The 18,067-nt window shown below is 43.4% G+C and overlaps 1 protein-coding gene across 1 annotated transcript; it reads left to right on the forward strand.

Moving 5' to 3' along the window:
* Window positions 1-3,201: 3,201 nt before the first annotated feature.
* On the forward strand, window positions 3,202-10,242 carry LOC120569480 (trichohyalin-like; the record flags this gene model as incomplete). The annotated part of the gene is made up of 5 exons (XM_039817341.1): window positions 3,202-3,380; window positions 3,557-3,675; window positions 9,067-9,546; window positions 9,584-10,064; window positions 10,218-10,242. Coding segments are annotated over 5 exons (1,284 nt in total), but the record flags the coding sequence as incomplete, so codon positions are not given.
* Between the last annotated feature and the right edge of the window lie 7,825 nt (window positions 10,243-18,067).

Below are 18,067 nucleotides of genomic sequence, written 5' to 3' on the forward strand. Positions count from 1 at the left end.
GAGAGGTGGATATATTGCCTGAAAAGAAACATATATAACATAATATACATGGATGAAATCACAAATCAAAATGACCCTGGAGGGAGAGACAGAAGGAGGGGAGAGAGGGAGGAGAGAGAGGAAGGGAGGCAGAGAGAGAGAGAGAGGAGTGATGGAAGGAGAGAGAGATTGAGAAGGATGGATGGAGGGAGAGACAGAGGGAGGGGAGAAGGAAGGGGGGGGAAGACTGAAGGAAGGGAAGGAGGGGAAACAGAAGAGGGAGGAAGACAGAGAAAAGAGAAAGAAGGAGGGAGGGAGGCAAAGAGAAAGAGAGTGAGACAGGAGGGAGTGAGAGAGAGGAAGGGAGGGAGAGAGAGAGAGAGACAGAGAAGGAGTGATGGAAGGAGAGAGAGATTGAGAAGGATGGAGGGAGGGAGAGACAGAGGGAGGGAGAGACAGACAGATAAGGAGACAGACAGACAGACAAACAGACAGACAGAAGTGGAACGCAAATGATCTAGCCTGATGATCATAGTTAGTCTAGTTAGTTGACTCCTACAGCAAGCCTGGAGTAATCAGTGAGTGTGTCTGTGAAAGGGTTGTCATGGTAACGAATGGCCTGTGGATATGTTTATAAACATGACTTTGATGTCTGTAATCAAGTTGATGAGCAACACCTGCTGAATCTGTCAGCTGTGCTGTGCTGCAGCTATTCAGAGTCCCTGAGAGCGAGCCTCAAACAAAGCCTCACAGTGGCAAAACGATAACTGCTATCAGTCAAATGACGTGATCCTGAGCATCACAAGGCCTTTGTGAACGTATCGGTATAAAATTTATATGGATAAACGTAAAAATGTGGTCATATCAGCGATTTCCAAAAGTGGTTCTGTTCAGTGTTTCGCTTGGGAAATATCTAGGAGTTTGATCATTGAAGCCAATGGAGAACGATATGGACATCTTGTCATTTGGAAGCTCAACCAGCCAAAAGTAAAAGGCGTATCACAAAACTGAGCAGATTTTCTGAAACTAGACAAAAATACCTACGTTTTGATGTATAAATTGTGTATGACAAGTAGATATTGTGGGCGTGAGCAGTTTACAGACAAGGAACTAAGATAATTTTTCTGAAGCTTCACCCTCTAGCTGTGATGTCATCCACTGTAGCAAACGCAATACACACCCTGTTTAATCGATAAAATTTCCTGAAATAATCACTAAACTTAAAAGGCTTTTTCACAAAACTGTAAAAGATATCAAACACTGAAAAGTAGACCCCGAATAGCTGAATATTTTGTGAACATTTTAAATTTTGAATCACGTCTGTAGGTGGAAGAATGTAGGAGGAGATACACTTTTGAAGCAGAAGAGATTTTAAGGATTTTGAAGGCTGCCTCATTGACTTTAATGTTAAAAAAAAAGTGTTAAAAAGCTTAAAATTTAAAAAAGTATAAATAGTAGAAAAAAAAGTTGAAGAAGTCCCATCATTAGCTGAAAGAGCTGAACATTTGAAAAGTTGAATGGTTTAAATAGGTGAAAGTATGCAGAAGTTACAGAGAGCCAAAAAACGTACGGAAGAAATAAATAAAAATAAAACAAATAACTAGAAAATGCATTTCCTGCGGAAAATGCGTGGGAATGCTGAATAGCTGAACTGCTAAAGCTAACTGGATGAATAGCTGAAATCTGTAAGAAGAAGTTGAAATAGTGAGAATAGTTGAAAAAGTGGAAATCGTTAAAAAGTTGGCTTTAAAAGCTGAAAAATGACAAAATATGTAGAACATTGTGAAGTCTTTAGCTGAAGTTGAAAAAGTGGAAATTGGTTCAATAAGTTAAAGAAAGTAAGAGAGGGAGGGAGGAGGGATGGAGAAAGAAGAAGAGAGAGAGAAAAAGAGAAAGAGACAGGGAGAGAGGGAGGGAGAAGGCGGGATGAGAGAGAAGGAGAGAGAGGGAGAAAAAGAGAAAGAGACAGGGAGAGAGGGAGGGAGAAGGCGGGATGGAGAGAGAAGGAGAGAGAGAGAAAAAGAGAAAGAGAGAGACAGAGAGAGAGGGAGGGAGAAGGAGGGATGGAGAGAGGACAGAGAGAGAAAAGAGAGAGAAACAGGGAGAGAGAGAGAAAGAAAAGACAAACAGAGAGATAGAGAGGGAGGGAGAAGGCGGGATGGAGAAAGGAGAGAGAGAGAAATCTGTAAGAAGAAGTTGAAATAGTGAGAATACTTGAAAAAGTGGAAATCGTTAAAAAGTTGGCTTTAAAAGCTGAAAAATGACAAAATATGTAGAGCATTGTGGAGTCTTTAGCTGAAGCTGAAGAATAGTTGAAAAAGTGGAAATTGGTTCAATAAGTTAAAGAAAGTAAGAGAGGGAGGGAGGAGGGATGGAGAGGAGAGAGAGAGAAAAAAAGAGAAAGAGACAGGGAGAGAGGGAGGGAGAAGGCGGGATGAGAGAGAAGGAGAGAGAGGGAGAAAAAGAGAAAGAGACAGGGAGAGAGGGAGGGAGAAGGCGGGATGAGAGAGAAGGAGAGAGAGAGAAAAAGAGAGAGAGAGACAGAGAGAGATGGATGGAGAAGGAGGGATGGAGAGAGGACAGAGAGAGGGAGGGAGAAGGAGGGATGGAGAGAGGACAGAGAGAGAGAAAAGAGAGAGACACAGGGAGAGAGAGAGAAAGAAAAGAGAAACAGAGAGATAGAGAGGGAGGGAGAAGGCGGGATTGAGAAAGAAGGAGAGAGAGAAAAGAGAGAGAGAGAGAGAGAGAGACAGAGAGAGAGGGAGGGATGGAGAGAGGACAGAGAGAAAGGGAGAAGGAGGGATGGAGAGAGAAAAGACAAACAGAGAGATAGAGAGGGAGGGAGAAGGCGGGATGGAGAAAGAAGGAGAGAGACAGAGGCGGGATGGAGAAAGAAGGAGAGAGAGAGAAATCTGTAAGAAGAAGTTGAAATAGTGAGAATAGTTGAAAAAGTGGAAATCGTTAAAAAGTTGGCTTTAAAAGCTGAAAAATGACAAAATATGTAGAACATTGTGGAGTCTTTAGCTGAAGCTGAAGAATAGTTGAAAAAGTGGAAATTGGTTCAATAAGTTAAAGAAAGTAAGAGAGGGAGGGAGGAGGGATGGAGAAAGAAGAAGAGAGAGAAAAAGAGAAAGAGACAGGGAGAGAGGGAGGGAGAAGGCGGGATGAGAGAGAAGGAGAGAGAGGGAGAAAAAGAGAAAGAGACAGGGAGAGAGGGAGGGAGAAGGCGGGATGAGAGAGAAGGAGAGAGAGGGAGAAAAAGAGAAAGAGACAGGGAGAGAGGGAGGGAGAAGGCGGGATGGAGAGAGAAGGAGAGAGAGAGAAAAGAGAAAGAGAGAGACAGAGAGAGGGAGGGAGAAGGAGGGATGGAGAGAGGACAGAGAGAGAGGGAGGGAGAAGGAGTAATGGAGAGAGAGAAGGAGAGAGAGAAAAAGAGAAAGAGACAGGGAGAGAGGGAGGGAGAAAGCGGGATGAGAGAGAAGGAGAGAGAGAGACAGAGAGAGAGGGAGGGAGAAGGAGGGATGGAGAGAGGACAGAGAGAGAAAAAATAGAGAGAAACAGGGAGAGAGAGAGAGAGAGAAAGAAAAGAGAAACAGAGAGATAGAGAGGGAGGGAGAAGGCGGGATGGAGAGAGAAGGAGAGAGAGAGAAAAAGAGAGAGAGAGAGAGACAGAGAGAGAGGGAAGGAGAAGGAGGGATGGAGAGAGGACAGAGAGAGGGAGGGAGAAGGAGTAATGGAGAGAGAGAAGGAGAGAGAGAGAAAAAGATTTTTGATTTTTAAAGGAACTTTATTTAATCAATGTTCCCTCCTGTTATTTACAACAACAAAAAACTGTTCAACAGGCCAATAAATACATACAGACATAAACACTCAACTACATGACATCAGCTCCTGAGAGAAGAGGAGCTGGTCTCCTTCTACAGAGCACAACACATCACCATGGGCCCAGATCACCCTGAACTCATCCACATCCTTCATCTCTGCATAATAATTAAAATCAATCCTGATTCTGGCTTTCACCATCCGAGCAAACAGGAGATTTACATTAACATCAACAGAGTCATCCACCTTCCTCTTCCTACTCACATACACCGCCATCTTTGATTGGCCCAGGATGAAATTTAACAACTGACATTTATATTTAGCAAACCTACTGTACCTGAACCCAAGGATGAACATGTTTTTAGAAAAGACCTCCCCTACCTTACTGAACAGCTTATCCAGCAGTAAGAACAATGGAGGCAGGCGCACACACTCACAGTAACAATGAAACACAGTTTCTGTCTCATCACAGTAGGGACATTTATCACTAGCACCAGGACTAATGACAGACAGGAACTTATTGACTGCCACTATCCCCGGTAGCACCCTCCACTGAAGGTCAGCACTACTCTTTGTTAACGGGGCTTATATAAACTCCTCCACGCAGGCTGGACATCAGTCCGCCCAACCCAGATGCCCTCGGCACGGTGTGTCAACCCGCAGTGGAGCTTTACTTTATTTAAGCACAGCACCATCAGTTTATAAAAACCTTCCCTTTCACCTCCTTCATGTCTAAAATGCAGTGCTTTACATTTAAAAACGCACCAACATAGTGATCCAGACATGGACAGACACATAAATCAGGGAAGGAGTCCTCAGTCTGAGGTGTGGTCAGACCACCAGTATATTGCTCCAACATGATGGATTCATGTCCGTCAGTTTGTGCTTCCAGTAGTCCAACAGTTTGGTGATGATCCTGACGGATCTCACCCCAGAACAGCTGCCAAAGCAGCAGCATTGTCTAGTTTATGTCCTGTGATGTCCCACAACCGTCCCCAGGGTGAGCAACTCGTGGCTCTGCAGAACGTGTCCGTGATGGCTGAACCAGCCCAGCAGGGGTAATCCAGCCGTCTCCTCAGAGACCACCGCTCCTGCAGCAGCCAGTGTAGGGAGTCTCCTTGCAGCCGCTCTCCTTGACCACCAGCTTCCACACGGTGAACAAGCCTCGAGTAGAAAGGAGGTAAAAACTGGACACTCAGCTTCCCAGGCCCATCAGGAACAACAGCGAATCCGCCAATCTAAAACCTTTAAAACTGTTCAGCACCCAGTGGGCCAGAGGTCTCCAGACCAGGTCCTTAGGGCCATAGAGCAGCCTCTGGAGGAACTGCAGGCGGAAAGCAGCGCGCCCCTGCTGGCCAAATGTACCAGTCCTTGTCCTCCTTCTTCCAGTGGAAGGAACAGAACAGACTGGGGAATCCAGTGCAGCTTGTCCCAAAAGAAATGAACTAAAACAGCTTGAATTTTAGCAAGCAAATTAGAAGGGGGGTCCACACAAGACAGTTTATGCCACAGAGAGGAAGCCAGCAGATTGTTAATAACCAGAGTCCTCCCTCTGTAGGACATGCTCGGTAAGAGCCACTTCCATTTCTTTAACCGGCCTTCTATTTTCTCCAGAGCATTATCCCAGTTTTTTTCCAACACACAGTCCTCACCCAAAAAACACTCCCAAATACTTTTATCCCTCCTTTCTTCCATGTTAGCCCTCCTGGGAGAGATAGAGTACCCTGCAACCCAGCCCCCACCACCACCGGCTTCACTCTTAGCCCAATTAACCTTGGCAGAAGAGATGTGATTAAAAACACTCACATTCGACCAAAGTATTGATATCTGCTTGTTTATTTAAAACAATCACGACATCGTCAGCATAAGCTGAAAGTTTAACAGCTGAAGCACACCCAGGGAAATAGACACCCAAAAGTTCATTCCTGAGCTTATGAAGCAGAGGCTCAATCGCCAGGGAATAAAGCATCCCCGACAGAGAGCATCCCTGCCGTACCCCTCTCTGCACATTAAAAGGTGCAGCCAAACCACCATTAACCTTCAATATACTCGCAATGTCCCGTACAGTACCGAATCTTAGCTATGAAACCTGGGCTGAAACCAAAGCATTGAGCGTGTGCCACAAGTACTGATGTTCAACCGGTCAAAGCCTTTTCCTGGTCTATGGAAATAAGACCAGTATCCATAGCCAGTGAGCTAGAGACGCCCAAAACATACGAACTAGAGTGATATTATCACTCATTAACCTGCCGGGCACACAGTAGGTCTGGTCGATATGAACCACTTCACTCATCACCTCCGCGCCGGAAGCCTGAGCCTTGGACAGGATCTTGTAGTCCCCACACAGCAGAGAAACAGGTCTCCAGTTCTTTATCTCCTGCAGATCTCCCTTCTTCGGCAGCAGGGTGATGACTGCCCTTCTGCAGCTCAGCGGCAGACGCCCCTCTGCTCAGGCTGTCCTGGAACACCTCCAGCAGATCCTCTCCAACCACGGGCCAGAAGGTCTTATAAAAATCCACAGGCAGCCCGCCGATGCCTGGTGCCTTCCCCGCTCCCCAGGCTCATCAGAGCCACATGCAGCCCGTTCAGGGACAGATGGTCGTCCAGCACGGTGTTGTTATCAGCTCCCACCTGAGGAAGGCCATCGTAGAAAGGAGCAGCTGACTCAGTGTCTTCCACATACTCCTCTCTGAACAGGTCTTTGTAAAACGATGTGGCATACCTTCTGATCTCTCAGGCGGCCCCCGCGTGATCGTACCTCCATCTGGCGGAGCGAAGGGAGTGGATGATCTTTTCTCTGCCCGCTCTTTCGGGCTCCAGACCAAAGAAGAACTGCGAGGGGGCATCCATCTGGGAGGCGCTCATGAAGCGGCAGCGACCAGAGCCCCCTGTGCTGTGATGCCCAACAGGTTGGCTAAAGCAGCCTTTTGACTTTAAGAGCTTCAACATGCCCTTGATTTCCTGTGGAATCCACCAACTCCTGTAACTCCACTATTTTCTATCTCCAGGTCTTGAAGAGACCTGGTAATGTGCTTGGTGACATTATGGATATACTGCTGACAAAAAGTTTCACCTGAACCTTCCCAATATCCCACCACTGCTGCAACGATGGGAAACTGGACTTTTGGCTCTGGTGTATACCCCACACACACGCAAACCCCTCTTTAAAAGAGTTATCGTTTAAAAGTCCAGTATTAAAGTGCCAATATGCGCTGTGCAATTTTACATTTTGAATATAAACAAAGCACTGGACAAGACAATGGTCACTAAAACCAACAGGAGTAATTACACACTGCTTAAAAACACCAAAATGGTGTTTAAAACAATAAAACCTGTCCAGCCTGGCCAAAGACAACATGTTGTCTCTGGAGTGACTCCAGGTGTACTGCCTGGCGTTCAGGTGAAACCCTCTCCACACATCCTTCAGCTCACAGCCCTCCATCAGACGCCTGAGTCGGGCTGAGGAGGCAGGATGAGGCTCCAGGTGGTTACGGTCTAAAGTGGGGTTCTCTGTGCAGTTAAAATCACCTCCCAAAAACAAAAAATCATCAGTACAATCCTGAATGACATCACACAAAAGGTTTAAAAATGTCATTCGTTCAACGGCCAGAACTGGAGCATACACATTTATAAAAATAAGGTTTACATTTTCATACTGAACCTTAATTTTTATGATATGCCCACACATGATCTCCTCCACACTAAAGGAGCAGGGCCGAAAGCCCTTAGAGAAGAGCACCCCGACCCCCCCACTGTTAGAGGCCTTATGGCTGAGAATAACCTCCCCCGGCCACTGCTTCCTCCACTCACTCTCATTCTCCACATCACTGTGAGTCTCTTGCAAAAAAATAACATCAAGAGCTTTGAGCTCCATCAGTTTAAAAAGAGAAGCTCTTTTAACATCGCTTCTTGCTCCATTAATGTTTAAAGATCCAATTTTTAGTTCCGCCATTAAAAAGAAAAAGCAAAACAAAAAAACACACACAACATGTATGTGGAGAAACATATTACACCTAATCATCATCCTCAATCAGTTGAGCTCTGACTTTAGTGACCAGTTTCTTGAGGCGGTAACCCTCTTGTTTAGTGAACCCTTCTGTATCTGTCCTGAGCCAGGCCACAGACCTGATGAACCCTCTGAGATCAGGGAAGAACTGCTCGGTCTTAACTGCCTTGATCCCTTTAGTGTCCTGCAGGAACTTCTTAATTTTATCCAGAGGATAAATAGTTAACTCTTCTGCTTGAGATGCAGTCCACTCACATTCCTCCTCATCATCCTCATCCTCATCACTCAGATCCTCCAGCAGCTTTTAGCTTTTGACTCACTCTGCTCCTTGTGAGCACTGCTCTTTCTTTGCTGGAACCTTTAATGATCTCCATCTCTTCAGACAGATTTTCAGCCAAATCAACATCAGCCACATTAATAACCTCCTGACTGCAGCCTTTTCCTTTAGCACGGCCTTTCTTTTCCCGTCTGTTTATTATTGTCTGGTTTGTCATTAGACTGGGCATGGCCTTGCTTACACTCTCACTATGTTCAACATCCTCTCTTTTTCCGCGTGTCTGTTTCTGTAACCGTGCAGTTTCTGCACTCTGCACACCTGCCGAAGTCTGAGTCAGCCGCAGGAGGCGCAACACCTGAGTCTGAGCCCCCGGAGGCGGCTCTCTGCGTCCGATCGCCAACCGGCCCGCCCATCGGACCTGCGCTCGCCCAACCGCCCGCCCATCGGGACTGGCCGGGCCGGCTGACAGGAACGGATCAAATGACCCTCCTCCCCGCATCCAAAATACACTTCATCATATCCGACGCTGTAAACACAACATAAGTAAAGCCGCCAACTTTAAAACTGAACGTAAATTTAGATCCGCCACGTCCTTTAAAAATCATGAAGACTTGTCTCTGTGACACATTACTGGCTCGGAGTTTTGGTGGATGGTAACCGAAAGGAACCATTTAAGGAGACATCAGCTGGTCACACCCCCTGACCAAAACTGTAATGAAGGAGGAGCTAAACGGTGGATCCAGAAGGGCCCAAGGGAGAACGGGTAAAACGATCACAACCCCACCAAAACATCCAAAATACCACGAGAAGGTAAGCACCACCACAGCAAGAGCCCCACTTAACACCCAAGAACCAAAGACCAGGGACGCCGGGAACAAACCACCACTCCCCCAACATCAACCAACACACAACCAACCCAAAAAATAAAGAAAAAAAAAGATAGAAAACCCACACGCTGAACACCCCTCTATCACTATCCCACACAGAGAAAAAAGAAAAGAAAAAAAAAGAGAGAGAAAAAAAGAAAGAGAGAGAGGAGAAGAGGAGAAGGAGAAAGAAGAGAAAGAGAGGAGGGAGAGAAAAAGAGGAAAGAGAGAAGAAAGAGAAACAGAGAGAGAGGAGAGGAGGAAAAGAGAAGAGAGAAGAGAGAGGAAAAGAGGAAAGAGAAGGAGAGAGAGAGAAAAAGAGAGAGAGAAGAAGAGAGGAAGGAGGGAGAGAGGGAGAGAGGAAAAAGGAGGAAAGGAGAGAGAGAGAGAGAGAAAAGAGAAAAAGAGGGGAGAGAGAAAGGGGAAGAGAGAGGAGAAGATGAGAGAGGCAGAGAGAGAAAAAGAGGAGGAGAGAGAGGAAAAAGAAAAAAAGAGAAAAAGAAGAGAGAGAGAGAGAGGAGAAGGAAGAGAGGAAGAGAGGAAGGAGAAAGAGAGAAAGGAAAGAGAAAAGAGAAGAGGAGAAGGAGAGAGAGAGGAAAGAAAGAAAGAAAGAGAAGAGAGAGAGAGAAAGAAAAGAAGAGAGAGGGAGGAAAGAGAGAGAGAGAGAGGAGGATAGAGAGGAAGAGAGAAAAAAGAGAGGAAGAGAGAGAGAGAAAGAAAAGAGAAAGAGAGAGGAGGAGAAGGAGGAGAGAGAAGGAGAGAGAGAGAAAGAGAGAGACAGAGGGAGAAAGGGGAGAGAGAAAGAGAGAGAGAAAGAGGAGAGGAGGGAGGAGGAGAAAAGAGAGAGGAGAGAAAGGAGGATGAGAGAAGGAGAGAGAAAAAGAGAAAGAGAAGGAAGGGAGAGAAGGAGAGAGAGAAGAGAGGAGAGGACAGAGAGAGAAAAAAAGGAAAGAGAGAGGAAAGAAAAGGAAAAAGAGAGGAAGGATGGAGAGAAGGAGAGAGAGAAAGAGAGAGGAGGAGAAGGGATGGAGAGAGGAAGGAGAGAGAGGAAAGAGGAGAGAGAGAGAGAGAGAGGAAAAGAGAAAGAGAGAAGAGAGAAGAGAGAGAGGGGAGAGAGAGAAGGAGAGGAAAGAGGGAAGGAGAGATGGGAAGAGAGAGGAGGGAGAAAGAGAGGAGAGAGAAGAGAAAAGAGAAAGAGAGAGAGGGGGGAGAAAGGAAAGAGAGGAGGGAGAGAGAAGGAGAGAGAGAGAGAAGGGGGAGAGGACAGAGAGAAAAGGAGGAAAGAGGAGAGAAAGAAAAGAGAAATGAGAGGAAGGAGAGAGAGGAGGGAGAGAAGGGAGGAGAAAAGGAAAAGGAGGAAGATGTGGAGAGAGGAGAGAGAGAAAGAGAGAGAGAGAGGGATGGAGGAAGAGGAGAGGGGGGAGAGAGAAAGAGAGAGGGAGGGAAGGAGAAGGAGAGGCAGAGGGAGGAATGGAGGAAGGAGAGAGAAAAGAGAAAAGACAGGAGGAAGGATGGAAGGAGAGAGAGGATGGATGGAGAAGGAGGGATGGAGAGACAGAGAGATGAGGGAGAGAGAGGAGAGAAAGAGGAAAGAAAAAGGAGAGAGAGAGGAGAGAGTAGATAGAGAAAGAAGGAGAGGGATGGAGAAGGAATGGAATGGAATAGTTCATGGATTAACTACAAAATTTGTTTGTCGTTATATCTTCGCAATTTTATCGGATAAAATTCTTTCATAGCACAGATCCAGATCAGTCTGGAGGATGCTAGGTTTAAGTTTAAATTGCAGATCGGTACATACGGTCTAGGAGGAGTTGAAAAGTAGGTTTTGATAAATCCACGATTTTCATGCATAAAGTCTAGGCGGAAATGGGCGTAAGCCTATATCACGTAGTTCAACTGGATCCAGGGAACGCGTAGATGTAGCACGAATGCCGGGTGTCTGATTATTGGGGTTATGAGACCAAATGCGTTTTCTGGTATAGCGCCACTAATTGGTTAAATATTTAGACCCTGCGCCCTGAGGTCCTTACGGGGTTGGACCAGTCCACCGAAAAGTAACGCTCCACTATTTACGGTTTGAGCTGCAGTCCAGTTTTCTGGCGAGGAGAAAGAAACAGAATAAAAAAATAAAATCCTTAGAAAACAAGGGTTCCGCTCTGCTGGAGTGTTGCTTAACAGCGGTTCTGCCGGGCTTGGACTAAAAAGTATAAAATGAGTACAAAAAATTGAAGAGTCCCATCATTAGCTGGAAAAACGAAAGTTGAATGGTTTAAATAGCTGAAAGTATGCAGAAGTTACGGAGAGCCAAAAAACGTACGGAATAAGAAAATATAAAGAACCGAATAACAATAGTTGGAATGCTGTTGAACAGCATTCCCACTAACTAGAAAATGCATTTCCTGCAGAAAATGTGTGGGAATGCTGAATAGCTGAATTGCTAAAGCTAAACTGGTTGAATAGCTTAAATCCGTAAGAAGAAGTTGAAATAGTGAGTATAGTTGAAAAAGAGGAAATTGGTTTAATAAGTATGAATTTCATTAAAAAGTTAAAAGTTTATGCTAAACTGAACGGTTTGCTTTAAATGTTGAATAATGACAAAATATGTAGAACATTGTGAGGTCTGAGTAGATTTTCTAACTGATAATGACTCATATATGCACAAATATGAAACAAATTAATACTGTAATACTGTTAAAGATGAAAGTTGAAAAGGCTGAAAGAAGAAATATTTTCATTATTATCAGATATATACTGCATAGAACGAAAAAGCATCAATCTAGCTGAGATGAGATGTGAAATATATTAGGTGAAAAGAATGGGGCTGAACAAGAAGAAAGAGAGGAAAGAGAGAAGGAGAGAAGAAAGGCGAGCAGGAGAGAAGAGAAGAGAGAGGAGAGAAAGAGAATAAAGAGAGAAGGCGAGAGAGAGGAAAGAGAGGAGAGGAAAAGAAAGAGCAACTTGGACTAAAATTGACTAAAAAGGCTGAAAGTTTAAAGACTTTCTATTATTATCAGCCATAGCCATTGCGTAGAACAAACAAGCATGACCCTAAAGAGCTGAGAGGTGGATATATTGCCTGAAAAGAAACGGGCTATATACATGGATGAAATCACAAATGACCCTGGAGGGAGAGACAGAAGGAGGGAGAGACAGAGGGAGGGAGAGACAGAGGGAGGGAGACTAAAGGAAGGAAGGAGGGGAACAGAGGAGGGAGGAAGACAGAGAAAAGAGAAAGGAGGGAGGGAGGCATAGAGGAAGAGAGGGAGACAGTAGGAAGGGAGACAGACAGATAAGGAGACAGACAGACAGACAGACAGGCAGACAGGCAGACAGAAGTGGAACGCAAATGATATAGACTGATGATCATAGTTAGTCTAGTTAGTTGACTCCTACAGCAAGCCTGGAGTAATCAGTAGACTGTCTGTGAAAGGGTTGTCATGGTTACTAAGGGCCTGGGCCATGTTTATAAACATCTCTTTGATCTGATAACGATCGCACCTGGTCTTAATATGTCTCCTGTAGTACACTGCAGCAATTCAGACACTGAGAGCAAGCTCTAAAACAAAGCCTCGGACTGGCAAGTGAATGGAGGGAGTTGTGTTACTCTTGTCGTTTGGAAGCTCAACCAGCCAAAAGTAAAAGGCGTATCACAAAACTGAGCAGATATTCTGAAACTAGACAAAAATACCTACGTTTTGATGTATAAATTGTTTATGACAAGTAGATATTGTGGGCGTGAGAGCAGTTTACAGACAAGGAACTAAGATAATTTTTTCGAAGCTTCACCCTCTAGCTATGACATCATCCACTCTAGCAAGCGCAATACACACTCTGTTTAATCGATAAAATTTCCTGAAATGATCACTAAACTTAAATAGCTTTTTCACAAAAACTGTAAAAGATATTAAACTGAAAAGTAGACCCCGGATAGCTGAATATTTTGTGAACATTTTAAAGTGTGTTTGGCATCTGTAGGTGAAAGTATGAAGGAGTTGAAACTTTTGGGAGCAGAAGAAGATTTTAAGGAGTTGAAGTCTGCTCTCATTGACTTCAATGTAAAAAAAAAAGTGTTAAAAAGCTTAAAATTTTAAAAAGTATAAATAGTAGAAAAAGGTTGAAGAAGTCCCATCATTAGCTGAAAGAGCTGAACATTTGAAAAGTTGAATGGTTTAAATAGCTGAAAGTATGCAGAAGTTACGGAGAGCCAAAAAACGTACGGAATAATAATAACTAGAAAATGCATTTCCTGCGGAAAATGCGTGGGAATGCTGAACAGCTGAATTACTAAAGCTAACTGGTTGAATAGCTTAAATACGTAAAATGAAGATGAAGTAGTGAAAATAGTTGAAAAAGTAGGAATGGTTTTAATGAACTTAAATTTCATATCATAGTACCACTAATGTACAAAATATGTGGAATAATTCCAAGTTCTTTTTGAAAAGCTTATGTTAAAGCTAAACTGGATTGCTGGTAAAAATGTATAAGAAAAAGGTGAAGTTGTCAGACAGACGGACGGACGGACAGAGGAAAGAGGAAAGAGAGAGGACAGAGAAAGAGGACAGATAACAGAGAAAGAGAACAGAAAGAGAAAGAAGACAGAGAAAGAGGACAGAGAACAGAAAGAGGAATGAGAACAGAGGACATGAAGAGGAAAGAAGAGGACAGAAAGAGAACAGAGGACATGAAGAGAAAAGAGCACAGAAAGAAGGAGGACAGAAAGACGAGGACAGAAAGAGCAAAGAAGAAAGAGGATAGAAAGAAGAAAGAGGACAGAAAGAGGAAAGAAGACAGAAAGAGGATAGAAAGAGGAAAGAAGACAGAAAGACGATAGAAAGAGGAAAGAAGAAAGAGGACAGAAAGAGGAAAGAAGAGGACAGAAAGAAGAAAGAGGAAAGAAAGAAGACTGAGGACAGAAGAAAGAGGACAGAAAGAGGACAGATGAAATGAGAAAGAGGACAGAAGAAAGAAGACAGAAAGAAGAAAGAGGAAAGAAGAAAGAGGACAGAAAGAGGACAGAGGACAGAAAGAGGAAAGAAGAAAGAGATCAGAAAGAGGAAAGAAGAGATCAGAAAGAGGAAAGAAGAAAGAGGAAATAGGACAGAAAGAAGACAGAAGAGGAGAGAAAGGAAAGAGAACAGAGAGTGAGAGGACAGAAAGACGAAAGAAGAAAGAGAAAGAGGAAAGAGGACAGAAAGAAGAAAGAGGACATAAGAAAGAGGACAGAAAGAGGAAAGAAGAAAGAGGACAGAAAGAGGAAAGAAGAAAGAGGACAGAAAGAAGAGAGGACAGAAAGAGGGAAGAAGAAAGAGGAAAGAAAGAAGAAAGAGGACAGAAAGAGGACAGAAAGAAGAAAGAGGACAGAAAGAGCAAGAGAACAGAGAGCGAGAGGACAGAAAGAAGAAAGAGAACAGAAAGAGGAAAGAGGAAAGAAAGAGGGAAGAGAACAGAGAGCGAGAGGACAGAAAGAGAACAGAGAGCAAGAGGACAGAAAGAGGAAAGAAGAAATCCATAAGAAGAAGTTGAAGTAGTGAGAATAGTTGAAAAAGTGGAAATTGGTTTAATAAAGTATGAATTTCATTGAAAAAGTTGAATAACAACCACTAATGTATGAAATCATTTATTTCTAACTGGATGAATAAGTATGGAAGACTTACAAATGCCAGCAGAAACATTGATGAAAAATGCAGAAATATGGAACAAATTGTTTGAAAAATCTATATCCATTGCATAGAACAAACAGAGACAGAGAGAAAGAGAGGGATAGAGAGAGAGGGGGAGGGAGAGACAGGGAGGGAGAAGGAGTGATGGAGAGAGGAGAGAGAGAGAAAGAGAGGGACAGGGAGAGAGAGCGGGAAAGAGAGAGAGAGGGAGAGAAAAAGAGAGAGAAAGAGAAGGAAAGAGAGAGGGAGAAGGAGAGAGAGATGGAAAGAGAGAGAGGGATAGAGAGAAGGGGGATAGAGAGGGAGAGAGAGGCAGAGGGAAAGAAAGAGAGAGAGGGGGAGGGAGAGACAGGGAGGGATGGAGAGAGAAGGAGAGAGAGAGAAAGAGAGGGACAGGGAGAGAGAGAAAGAGGGAGAGAGGGAAAGAGAGAGAGGTGGAGAGAGAGGGGGATGAGAGAAAGAGGGAGAGACAAAGAGAGAGAGGGAAAGAGAGGGATATAGAGAGAAAGAGAGAGAGGGACAGAGAGGCAGAGGGAAAGAGAGAGAGAAGGGGGAGGGAGAGACAGGGAGGGAGGAGGGAAGAGAGAGAGAAAAAAGAGAGAGAGACGGGAGGGAGAGAGAGAGCGCAGAGAGAAAAAGAGACAGGGAGGGGAGAGAGAGAAAGAGGGAGAGAAAGAGAGAGAGAGTGACAGAGAGAAGAGAGGGGAGAGAGACAGACTGAGAGACTGACCTGCAATCTATTGTAAATAGAACCAATTGTAACATGTTGTTGTTGTTCTATTCCTATCTGTGATTGTAATGAAAAAATGCTGTGGCATGCTAGAAGGAGGAGCAGCAGGTGTTCCTCCAGCTGTAATCAAGCCTTGGCCTTCCTTTGATCTATAATTAGAACACCTGGTAAAGGACGAACATTGGTATACAGTGAGATTGCAGCGCAATACACACTCTGTTTAATCGATAAAATTTCCTGAAATGATCACTAAACTTAAACAGCTTTTTAACAAAAACTGTAAAAGATATCAAACTGAAAAGCACAAGCCGGATAGCTGAATATTTTGTGAACATTTTAAAGTTTGTTTGATGTCTGTAGGTGAAAGTATGAAGGAGCTGAAAATTTTGGGAGTGGAAGAAGATTTTAAGGAGTTGAATGCTGCTCTCCATTCACTCTCAATGTTAAAAAAAAGTGTTAAAAAGCTTAAAATTTAAAAAAGTATAAATAGTAAAAAAAGTTGAAGAAGTCCCATCATTAGCTGAAAGAGCTGAACATTTGAAAAGTTGAATGGTTTAAATCGGTGGAAGTATGCAGAAGTTACAGAGAGCCAAAAAACGTACGGAATAAAACGAAAAAGAATAATAAAGAACAGGATAACAATAGGTGGAATGCTGTAAAACAGCATTCCCCCAATAACTAGAAAATGCATTTCCTGCGGAAAATGCGTGGGAATGCTGAATAGCTGAAGTGCTAAAGCTAACTGGTTGAATAGCTGAAATCTATAAGAAGAAGTTGAAGTAGAGAGAATAGTTGAAAAAGTGGAAATCGTTAAAAAGTTCAAAGTTGACGCTAAATTGTTGGATTTAAAAGCTGAAAAATGACAAAATATGTAGAACATTGTGAAGTCTTTAGCTGAAGCTGAAGAATAGTTGAAAAAGTGGAAATTGGTTCAATAAGTTAAAGAAAGTAAGAGAGGGAGGGAGAAGGAGGGATGGAGAGAGAAGGAGAGAGAAAAAGAGAGAGACAGGGAGAGAGGGAGGGAGAATGTGGGATGGAGAGAGAAGGAGAGAGAGAGAGAGAAAAAGAGAGAGAGACAGGGAGAGAGAGAGAGAGAGAGAGAGAAAGAAAAGAGAAACAGAGAGATAGAGAGATAGAGAGGCGGAGAGAGAAGACAGTCAGAGAGAAGTGGAAGACCACAGACTATTGTTCATATTACTGCCTGTAGTATCTGTATAGACTACTGTTCATATTACTGCCTGTAGTATCTGTATAGACTACTGTTCATATTACTGCCTGTAGTATCTGTATAGACTACTGTTCATAACTAACTGGATGAATAGCTCAAATCCATAATAAGTTGAAATAGTGAGAATAGTTGGAGTGGAAATCGTTAAAAAGTTCAAAGTTGACGCTAAACTGAATTGTTGGCTATAAAAGTTGAAAAATGACAAAATATGTAGAACATTGTGAGGTCTTTAGCTGAAGCAGAAGAATAGTTGAAAAAGTGGAAATTGGTTCAATAAGTATGAATTTCATTGAAAAGTTGAAGAACACCACTAATATAATAAGAGACAAAGAGAGAGAGGGAAAGAGAGGGATATAGAGAGAAAGAGAGAGAGGGAGAGAGAGGCAGAGGGAAAGAGAGAGAGAAGGGGGAGGGAGAGACAGGGAGGGAGGAGGGATGAGAGAGAGAGAAAAAGAGAGAGAGACTGGGAGGGAGAGAGGAGAGCGAGAGAGAAAAGAGACAGGGAGGGAGAGAGAGAAAGAGGGAGAGAAAGAGAGAGAGAGTGACAGAGAGATAGAGAGGGGGAGAGAGACAGACTGAGAGACTGACCTGCAATCTATTGTAAATAGAACCAATTGTAACATGTTGTTGTTGTTCTATTCCTATCTGTGATTGTAATGAAAAAATGCTGTGGCATGCTAGAAGGAGGAGCAGCAGGTGTTCCTCCAGCTGTAATCAAGCCTTGGCCTTCCTTTGATCTATAATTAGAACACCTGGTAAAGGACGAACATTGGTATACAGTGAGATCCAGTCTGAGAAAGCTGAGAAAGATCTCTTCAAACAAGTCTTAATAACTCCAAAACAGTACACGCTATCCATACAGTGACTTCACCGTGGGAAACAGGAAGCCTTTATGAACGTCTCCATCTAAAATTTATGTTGATAAACGTAAAAATGTGGGCATATCAGCGATTTAAGAAAGTGGTTCGTTCAGAGTTTCGCTGGAAAATATGCAGTTCGTTTGCCATTGCTGGGGATAGGGAAGAATTTCAAACTCTTGTCATTTGGAAGCTTGCTGAGCCCAAAGTATAAGACGTATCGCTTAACTGAGCAGACTTTCTGAAACTAGACAAAAATGCCTACGTTTTGATGTATAAATTGTGTATGACAAGTAGAAAATGTGGGCGTGAGAACAATTTAAGGAGCAGGGACAAAGATAATTTTTTTGAAGCTTCACACTCTGGATGATGACATCATCACTCTAAGCAGCGCAATACACACTCTGTTTAATCGATAACATTTCCTGAAATGATCACTAAACTTAAACAGCTTTTTAACAAAAACTGTAAAAGATATCAAACTGAAAAGCACAAGCCGGATAGCTGAATATTTTGTGAACATTTTAAAGTTTGTTTGATGTCTGTAGGTGAAAGTATGAAGGAGCTGAAAATTTTGGGAGTGGAAGAAGATTTTAAGGAGTTGAATGCTGCTCTCATTCACTTCAATGTTAAAAAAAAGTG

This window comes from Perca fluviatilis, chromosome 1 (genome assembly GCF_010015445.1).
Source record: "Perca fluviatilis chromosome 1, GENO_Pfluv_1.0, whole genome shotgun sequence".
NCBI lineage: Eukaryota > Metazoa > Chordata > Actinopteri > Perciformes > Percidae > Perca > Perca fluviatilis.